The sequence below is a fragment of the Arachis stenosperma genome, chromosome 9 (assembly GCF_014773155.1).
Source record: "Arachis stenosperma cultivar V10309 chromosome 9, arast.V10309.gnm1.PFL2, whole genome shotgun sequence".
Taxonomy (NCBI): Eukaryota; Viridiplantae; Streptophyta; class Magnoliopsida; order Fabales; family Fabaceae; genus Arachis; species Arachis stenosperma.
The window spans coordinates 25,622,455-25,633,380 of NC_080385.1; the positions used below are offsets into that span (position 1 = coordinate 25,622,455).

A 10,926-nucleotide genomic window follows, 5' to 3' on the forward strand; every position below is an offset into this window, starting at 1 on the left:
AGCTACCACAGAATCGGTTAATAATGTCTATTTTTGTTTATTTACACATAAAAATATCATAAACGCTAGTATAAATACCCACCTTTATGCAAGGTTTTCATCGTCACCATCAAGAAACACAAATAACAGATTGGGAAGGATTCAATCTCCTTCCCAATCTACCTCTATCTTGATTTGTATTGCCGTTGTTGGATAGAAATAAATTAAGAATAAAAAATGGCAAACGGCAAAGTCGTTGTTTCTGCAGTTTCTATCATCCTTGTAGTTGGTGTTGTCATTGGCACCGTTGCAGTTGTTAGCAACAACAACAGCAGCCATGACCAACTGAAATCCCACAACAAGGCAGTCGAGAAGTTGTGCCAAAACGCAGATGACAAGAAACTTTGCTATGACGTCATTGGCAACGTCAATACCACTGACCCAAAGGATTACGTCTCAGAAGTGGTGAAGAGAACATTGGATACCGTCATCAAGGCATTCAACATGACCGATAGCCTCTCTGTGGAGCATGGCGAGAGTAATCCTGGCATGAAGATGGCCCTTGATGATTGCAAGGACTTGTTGCAATCAGCAACCCACGAACTCGAGGCCTCTATCAACCTTATCACTGACAACAATTTCGCAAATGTTTACCAGAGTTCCGCTGAACTCAAGAATTGGTTGGGTGCCGTTATTGCCTACCAGCAATCTTGTATGGACGGCTTTGACACCGACGGTGAAAAGAAAGTCAAAACCGAGCTGCAAGCTGATAGCTTGGATAGCGTTGGCCAGCTCACTGCACTTGCTCTTGATGTTGTTTCCGGATTGTCCCACTTCCTTAATGGTCTTGGTTTGAACTTGAACCTCAAACCTGCTTCTAGAAAGCTCCTTGAGGTGGATCATGAGGGATACCCCACTTGGTTATCTGCCGCAGATCGCAAACTCTTGCAAGACGTCAATAATGTCAGACCTAATGTTGTTGTTGCCAAGGACGGTAGTGGCCAATTCAAGACCGTTTTGGAGGCTATTAACTCTTACCCTAAGAACTACACAGGTAGATACATTATCTACGTTAAGGCTGGCGTTTATGATGAATACATTACCGTTGACAAGAAGTTCAAGAACTTGTTCATCTATGGCGATGGAAATACAAAGACCATCATAACCGGTCGCAAGAACTTCCATGAGGGTACTAAGACCATGAGAACATCCACATTCTGTAAGTCCAAGTTTCATTTCTCACGTATTCTAAAACTTTTTTCTATTGAAAACTTTTATTATAAAATGACATGGTTATTTACTAATATAACATCACATAATTTTCACATCACTAACGAGTTGAATTGTATGTGCAGCCACCAATGCTGATGATTTTATTGCCAAGTCAATTGCATTCGAAAATACCGCTGGTGCTGAAGGTCACCAGGCAGTGGCACTCCGTGTGCAGGGAGATCGCTCAGCCTTCTTTGATTGCGCAATGCGTGGTTACCAAGATACACTTTATGCCCACGCCCATCGTCAGTTCTACCGCAACTGCGAAATCTCTGGTACCATCGACTTCATCTTCGGCTATGGCACCACCTTGATCCAAAACTCTAGGATCATTGTGAGGAAGCCCATGTCAAACCAGCAGAACATTGTGGTCGCTGATGGAACTGACCAGAAGAACATGCCTACTGGTATTGTCCTCCAAAATTGTGAGATCATGGCTGATTCCACCCTCTACCCAGACAGGTTGACAGTGAGGACATTCTTGGCAAGGCCATGGAAGGCATTCTCAAGGGCAGTGTTCATTGAGAATACCATTGGTGATTTGATCCAGCCACAAGGTTACATCCCATGGAACCCACCAACTGAGGCTAACACTGACAATTGTTACTTTGTTGAGTATGGAAACACTGGAGCTGGTGCCAATGCCGGAGCCAGGGCCCCATTTGCAAAAGGCATTATTAGTAAGGATGAGGCTTCTCAATTTCTTGCTGAGCGATGGATCCAAGCTAGCACCTGGGTCCCTGCCACTGGCATTACATACGATGCTGGCTTCACCAAGGCTTAACTTAGTTTTAAAGAATCGGGAGGTATCGTGGAGGGTTATATGATTTTGTATTCTTTCGTTCATTCTTCCCACTTTTTATTGGAGAATTAGATCGGCAAAGATTTTGAGTTTATGTGTAGACAATCGATTCTAGAGAAAAGTTTGATGTGGTGACCAACATTGAAATTAATTGATTGATTTTATTGTGTTATTATTTGTCTCTTTTCGATTGATGTTAGCAATACTAATACATCAAACTTTAATGGCGGCAAAGCAATTTATTAACACAATATATAAATTTTGATGGCAGTCTAAAACATACACTAATGCAATTATATTTATTTTTTATAAATATCTTTCCGATGAATTAGCGACTATGATGTTTGCCTCACTGATCTGCGACTTGTAATTAGCGAGGAAAGCATTAGTTGCTAGGCGGTAACTAATCTATCACAAATTATATTTTGCGTCAGATTAGCGATGATTTTACGACCCTTTTTGTGGTAGCTAATCGGCCATATTCTTGTAGTGAAACTTTTTAAAAAATTGCATATTTAAAATATTGACACTCAATTAATAAAATTTTAATGCATAGTACAAAAATTTTTGATACACAACATAGAAATTTTTGAAAAACCATAATTGACATACCCAACTAACAAAATATATTCGTAACGAAAATTTATGTATTATGTATAAAAATTTTTATATTATGTATAAAAATTTTTATATTATGGATAAAAATTTACGGTGCTATTAATAAAATTTTTTGTAATCTAATAAAAATATAGAAAAGAAAAAACAGTGATGCATGCACATTTTTTTTGTTGAACTTGTGTTAGTCTAGTTGAATTTAGTTAAAAAAATGGTTTGTAATTTATGTATTATATACAAAAAATTTTATATTATGAGTAAAAATTTCAGTGTTATGTATAAAAATTTTTGTAATATGTCAATAAATTTATGTGTTCTCTAATAAAAATATAGAAAAGGAAAAACAGTGCGCATGCACATTTTTTTTTTCTTGAACTTTTGTTAACTTTGTTGAATTTAGTTGAAATGTAAAATGTATTCGTAAAGGGGATGCAAAGAACAAAGCATTGTAGCTAAACGCATTTCATAATGTTAAGAAAATAGAGGTGAAGGTAATTTATTTCTATATTTTAATTAGTACTTCTTTGAATTTATATAGTATTTTCTATATATATGCATTCAATAAAAAAAATAGCAACTCGTGCCTCTTAGAAAGTAAACAACGCGAACTATACGTAGAATAATTCAACCAAACCGCTAATAGCTACCACAGAATCGGTTAATAATGTCTATTTTTGTTTATTTACACATAAAAATATCATAAACGCTAGTATAAATACCCACCTTTATGCAAGGTTTTCATCGTCACCATCAAGAAACACAAATAACAGATTGGGAAGGATTCAATCTCCTTCCCAATCTACCTCTATCTTGATTTGTATTGCCGTTGTTGGATAGAAATAAATTAAGAATAAAAAATGGCAAACGGCAAAGTCGTTGTTTCTGCAGTTTCTATCATCCTTGTAGTTGGTGTTGTCATTGGCACCGTTGCAGTTGTTAGCAACAACAACAGTAGCCATGACCAACTGAAATCCCACAACAAGGCAGTCGAGAAGTTGTGCCAAAACGCAGATGACAAGAAACTTTGCTATGACGTCATTGGCAACGTCAATACCACTGACCCAAAGGATTACGTCTCAGAAGTGGTGAAGAGAACATTGGATACCGTCATCAAGGCATTCAACATGACCGATAGCCTCTCTGTGGAGCATGGCGAGAGTAATCCTGGCATGAAGATGGCCCTTGATGATTGCAAGGACTTGTTGCAATCAGCAACCCACGAACTCGAGGCCTCTATCAACCTTATCACTGACAACAATTTCGCAAATGTTTACCAGAGTTCCGCTGAACTCAAGAATTGGTTGGGTGCCGTTATTGCCTACCAGCAATCCTGCATGGACGGCTTTGACACCGACGGTGAAAAGAAAGTCAAAACCGAGTTGCAATCTGACAGCTTGGATAGCGTTGGCCAACTCACTGCACTTGCTCTTGATGTTGTTTCCGGATTGTCCCACTTCCTTAATGGTCTTGGTTTGAACTTGAACCTCAAACCTGCTTCTAGAAAGCTCCTTGAGGTGGATCATGAGGGATACCCCACTTGGTTATCTGCCGCAGATCGCAAACTCTTGCAAGACGTCAATAATGTCAGACCTAATGTTGTTGTTGCCAAGGACGGTAGTGGCCAATTCAAGACCGTTTTGGAGGCTATTAACTCTTACCCTAAGAACTACACAGGTAGATACATTATCTACGTTAAGGCTGGCGTTTATGATGAATACATTACCGTTGACAAGAAGTTCAAGAACTTGTTCATCTATGGCGATGGAAATACAAAGACCATCATAACCGGTCGCAAGAACTTCCATGAGGGTACTAAGACCATGAGAACATCCACATTCTGTAAGTCCAAGTTTCATTTCTCACGTATTCTAAAACTTTTTTCTATTGAAAACTTTTATTATAAAATGACATGGTTATTTACTAATATAACATCACATAATTTTCACATCACTAACGAGTTGAATTGTATGTGCAGCCACCAATGCTGATGATTTTATTGCCAAGTCAATTGCATTCGAAAATACCGCTGGTGCTGAAGGTCACCAGGCAGTGGCACTCCGTGTGCAGGGAGATCGCTCAGCCTTCTTTGATTGCGCAATGCGTGGTTACCAAGATACACTTTATGCCCATGCCCATCGTCAGTTCTACCGCAACTGCGAAATCTCTGGTACCATCGACTTCATCTTCGGCTATGGCACCACCTTGATCCAAAACTCTAGGATCATTGTGAGGAAGCCCATGTCAAACCAGCAGAACATTGTGGTCGCTGATGGAACTGACCAGAAGAACATGCCTACTGGTATTGTCCTCCAAAATTGTGAGATCATGGCTGATTCCACCCTCTACCCAGACAGGTTGACAGTGAGGACATTCTTGGCAAGGCCATGGAAGGCATTCTCAAGGGCAGTGTTCATTGAGAATACCATTGGTGATTTGATCCAGCCACAAGGTTACATCCCATGGAACCCACCAACTGAGGCTAACACTGACAATTGTTACTTTGTTGAGTATGGAAACACTGGAGCTGGTGCCAATGCCGGAGCCAGGGCCCCATTTGCAAAAGGCATTATTAGTAAGGATGAGGCTTCTCAATTTCTTGCTGAGCGATGGATCCAAGCTAGCACCTGGGTCCCTGCCACTGGCATTACATATGATGCTGGCTTCACCAAGGCTTAACTTAGTTTTAAAGAATCGGGAGGTATCGTGGAGGGTTATATGATTTTGTATTCTTTCGTTCATTCTTCCCACTTTTTATTGGAGAATTAGATCGGCAAAGATTTTGAGTTTATGTGTAGACAATCGATCCTAGAGAAAAGTTTGATGTGGTGACCAACATTAAAATTAATTGATTGATTTTATTGTGTTATTATTTGTCTCTTTTCGATTGATGTTAGCAATACTAATACATCAAACTTTAATGGCGGCAAAGCAATTTATTAATACAATATATAAATTTTGATGGCAGTCTAAAACATACACTAATGCAATTATATTTATTTTTTATAAATATTTATATAATCATATAAAAATTTGTTATTTTTATTTATGTGACTTAATTATATATATATTGGCAAATATCTCTTTATAATTATGTCTTCTGATCACAAAAAATTCAAGTTTTTATAATCTTTTACACATACATTTTCCAAGAGAAGTAAATTAATTGTGATGAAAATATAAATGAAAAGTTACATATTTAATTATCATCCACAATATAAACATTGACCATTTTAACTACGAAAAATGTAAACTAATTCAATACATATTAAAGAAGAGATTAGTTAAACAAAATTATCCAAAATGAGTATTTTGTTAGGTACTTTTGTTGAATATTTTATAAAACTTTGTAAAATTAGTATAATTTTTTATGGATATCAAGTTAATTTACCTAATTTATTATTAGAATTGTCAACATTAAAAATTTTTATAGCTAGAAACGATAATTTACTTAAAGATGCAAAATGTTTTTTATTTTATATCATCACTATCTGTTGCTTTTAATTTGTATATAATGAGTGAAAAATTCATCGGTACTTATAATTTTATATTAGACATAATTAATTCACGGTACTTTTTCTTTTTCGCTTGTATTAGCGGCTGCACTTATTATTCATCTCATTTATGAATAAGTTCCTAAATTTTAAAAATTTGTAAATATGTTTGTAATCAGGTATTTCCACTAATTAACTCGATGATAAAGAAATTCTTTGTGATGACATCGCACTCAGCCACTCTAATACATATATTACAAATGAGAGTAGAGCAAGAACTGAAACAATGCAATAAAATTTGTGACTGAAGAAAAAGAAATCTTTTGAATGTGTATCACGCATACTGCAGTAGCGGCAGAGTATATATACCGAATATATATATATATATATATACAAACTTGTAACTGACTCTTAACTATCCTTTCTCTTTATTTATATTATTGTCTCTAACATCCCCGGCCCCTCAAATTTAAGTGGGTGTTCACACACACTCTAAATTTGATTCTAAATTTGTCATAGAGCTTAATTAAAAGTGGTTTAGTGAAAATATTGGCTACTTAATTCGTAGCAGGTATATGAATAACATACAGTTTTTCTTGGTTGACAAATTCTCTAATAAAATGAAAATCAGATCTAACTCAATGTATTTGCACTTACTATGCAAGATGGGGTTGGTAGCCAGCAAACAAATTGATTGATTATTACAATATATTGTTCGTGGTATCTTTTGTGAAACCTTAAGCTCATCAAGAAGCTGATGAAGTGAGATCATCTTTAACATAGTAGATGTTAATGCACGATAATCAGTTTCTGTGCTGTTGTTGTCCAGGTACACATAATATTCTGGAATAGATTTTCTATTATTAATGTCTCCAGCCCAATTAGCATCTGCAAAAACAATAAACCTATAATCAGTGCTTTTAGTGAAGACAAGGCCATAGCCTATTGTTTCTCCTAGAAATCACATGATTCTCTTCACAGCTTTGTGATACTCTAATCTTTTTACTGCATAAAGAAGATTTGGTCTATTAGTTGTGAGCTATTAGAACCCTCCGACAATAGATCTGTACAACCTAGGATCATCAAATCATTCAAAACCGCTTGAATAAAGCTTGAGGAAGAATACCATGGGTCACTACAAAAAAGTCGTTAGATACCGGTGAATTTATTAAAAAAATTTGTTGGTAACTTATTTACTGTCAAATTTAGCAATAGAATAAATCCGACAGTATAAATTTCATTAGTAACTATTTACCAGTGATATAAATTTTTAATTGACGAAAATCTAGAGTTTATTATCGTTGATTTTTTTCAGTAAATCTAACGTTAATATATTATTTATTATTAATAATTAAATTAATAGTTACAAGCGGATTTAACTCACGATAAACTTAAAATTTTTTAATTTGTTTGAAAATTTAATATATAATTTTAAATATTTAAATTTAATAATTTCTAATAAACTAACAAAATTTAAAGTTTTATAATTTTTTATAATAATTTATCTATAATTTTTAGTTAAAAATTTATAAACAAGTTTAAATATAAAAATTTATTATTAAAACTAAAAAAATTAGAGAATTCAATTAAGCAAAAAAGTTAAATTTAAAATACACCAAACCCTCAAATACAAATATTGAACAAAATAAAACCAAAAATCAAAAGAGCAATACTGATAAATATTAGAGATTAGACTATACTAATACTATTATATTACATAAAAAATCAACCATACCAAACTATTTATGATATTTGCAGATGACAAAACTACCTAAAAATTAAATCCTCAAAAATCGTTAGCACAATATTTTAGCATTGAGAATTAACAAAATAAAAAGGTACTTACTATAGCTATATAAAATCTGCCATTTCCTCTTAGTTTTATTGCAATAGTATCATATGATTCCAAATCAATGAAGCTTCCAAACTATAAATTTACAATAAATCAAAGATAAATAATTTACTTAATATTTAAAAATACAGATTTAGGCAGCCAATTAAAATTTAAATTCATGTCCCTCCAATTTAAGTTATGCTAGTGCATCAAATGAATTTCATTGAGCAGGTTTTGTGCTAATAAAATTAAAATAAATTTTAAAGTAGACAAAATTTAAAACTTCTAATAAAATAATTCACAACATAATTTAAAGCTCCCAACAAAATAATCCACTACATAATAAAAAAAATTAAAATTCACAAGCAATATTATCAATTCTAAATTATATAATAAAAAAATCCTCCATCATAATACAAAAATAATCTATACCATTAGAATATCATATTAAAACCCAAACAGTAATAGGTTTAAACACTTATATCAAAAGTAACAAACATAACATAAACAGACAATCAAAACAAAAACAATCACAAATCTATCCTCATCTTATTCAATTCATTAAACAAAGGAGGCAAGCAGCAGCATATATATGTATATCTGACAATTAAATAAACCATAAATTTTTAAATAAAAAATTCAACAATAATTACACAAATAATTGAACAAACAAATATATAAACTCAGAAGATTAATGATTTAAAAAACATTTTAAACAACTGAACAAACATTAAATTCCCAAATGTTGAAAAAAAATTCAAAAGAAACTAATAAAAAAAGGAACTAAGTATAGAAGATGGCAACAAAGGAGAGGTGACGGTGACAAAAGGAAGGAATGACAAGGCAGCGATGATGAAACTACGAGAGGCAATGATGATGAGCGGCAAAGTTGCTGCTGGATGCGGCGATGATGAGGGAAGACCGACTAGAGGAATAGCCGCGACGATGATGAACGAGTTTGGAATAGGAGGCGCTAATGCTATTGAACGAGCACGGTGCAGGACGCGATAATATTGAGGTGGTGATAGTGACTGAGTGATAATAACCAGCGATGAGTGAGTGAGAATGGCAGTGACAAGCAAAACGGTAGCGAATGGTGGCAATGGGGCTGACAGTGAGAGAGAAAGAGAAAAGGGAGACAAATGAGGTTGATGATGCTGTAGAAATAAAGGGGAAGGGTTTGCAAATTCGAATTTAGGGTCAATTTTACCGACGGATTTACCATAAAAAAAATTAGCCAGTGATGTGCTACCTATGACAAAAATGGCGTGTTTCATTTAATCACGCCAATTTTTCATTTACTTGATTCCGACGGTAATTTTTAACCCAACGAATTTATTATCAAATCTGGAGGTAAACCTGGCTACTATTTTGATATTTTTAATTTAAAAAAATCTCAAATTAACTCAATACATTTTATATAAAATAAAAATATCTTATATTTGATTAGTTTCTATTTATTAAAATCGTCTAAAATTATTATGTGTTTAAAATTATATATAGATGTTACACTTATAAAATTATGGATGTTAAATTATAAAATTTTAACAACTTCTACTATACAACTTTTATTTTGTAAGGTCCCACATCGGTTGGGGAGGGGAACGAAGCATGCCTTATAAGGGTATGGATACCTCTCCCTAGCATGACGCATTTTGACGAGTGAGTATGGGGGTTTCAGCTATCATCCTTATTGTCAAAGGCAAAACCGTGAGGCCTTGTGTGCCAAAGCGGACAATATCGTGCTAGCGGGTGGTCTGGGCTGTTACATTATAGTATTAGAGCAGTTCGTTCCTGTAGAGCTTGAGGGACGGACTGACTATGCTTCTATGCATTCTCTATGTGTGTGTTATGTGCTATTAAGATATCTACTCGATATAACTGGCATAAACGTTCAAGAGTATGCATTTGGGACTTTGAAGCACTAAACTTCTGATATTGAGACTGATCAACTTAATATCGATTGTTTGGTATGTATTATAGGAACCAGATGGCACCTCGTGGATGCGGTAGAGGTCATGGGAGAGGTCATACTAATCCTCAGGGGCCGGGAGCCAACCCAAATAACTTGGTAGACTTTATGGCGGCATTGGAGAACATGGCTGCTGCTATGCAGGTCACTGCGGATGCTATTGGGTAACAAATGAACAACTATGACAATGACGGAGGTGGAGCTCAGGACCCGATGACACTGGCAGCCTTCTTGAAGGTTAATCCCCCTAAGTTCAAGGGAACTACTAGCCCGACTGAAGCCGATACCTGGTTTCAGGCTATGGAGCGAACACTGCAAGCGCATGTGGTACCTGAAGGGCAGTGTGTTGAGTTTGCTACCTATTTGCTCACTGGAAAAGCATCGCATTGGTGGCAAGGAGTCCAACGTCTCCTGCATCAGGGTGATGACTATATCACTTGGGATGCCTTCTGTGAGGAGTTCTATAAGAGGTACTTTCTAACTTATGCTAGGACGGCCAAAAAACTTGAGTTGCTGCAGCTGAAGCAGGATACTATGTCCGTATCTGAGTATACTGACGAGTTTGAGGAGCTGTTCAGGTTTTTCCGTATGTGTTAGGGTACTCCGGGGGACTATGAGGAATGGAAGTGCATTAAGTATGAAGGAGGACTCCGGAGTGATAGCTTCAGCTCAGTGGGACCAATGGAGATTAGGACATTCTCAAAGTTGGTGAACAAGAGTAGGGTTGCTGAAGAGTGTGCGAAGAAGGCGGCTGCAGAGAGAGGAAGTCACAAGGGGTCATTCCCACAGAACCGAGGGAAGAACTTTGCACTTAGAGGTCCGTCTTTCAAGCAGGGAGGTTCTGGATCACACCAGACCCATGGACAGAACAATTTTAAGAAGGTCAACAACAACAACTCCCAGGGAAAGAGATTTGGGAAGCAGCCTCAGAATGAGCAAGCTTGTGCTAGGTGCGGAAGTC

At 35.7% G+C, this 10,926-nt stretch overlaps 2 protein-coding genes across 2 annotated transcripts; both read left to right on the forward strand.

The window, feature by feature from the left end:
• Positions 1-216: 216 nt before the first annotated feature.
• Positions 217-2,035, forward strand: LOC130949273 (pectinesterase-like). The gene is made up of 2 exons (XM_057878041.1): positions 217-1,198; positions 1,335-2,035. The coding sequence occupies exons 1-2, from the start codon at positions 217-219 to the stop codon at positions 2,033-2,035; spliced, it is 1,683 nt and encodes a 560-aa protein (XP_057734024.1).
• A 1,490-nt stretch (positions 2,036-3,525) lies between these two features.
• Positions 3,526-5,344, forward strand: LOC130949274 (pectinesterase-like). Its single transcript, XM_057878042.1, has 2 exons — positions 3,526-4,507; positions 4,644-5,344. Exons 1-2 carry the CDS (start codon positions 3,526-3,528, stop codon positions 5,342-5,344), a joined length of 1,683 nt encoding a protein of 560 aa, XP_057734025.1.
• Positions 5,345-10,926: the final 5,582 nt, after the last annotated feature.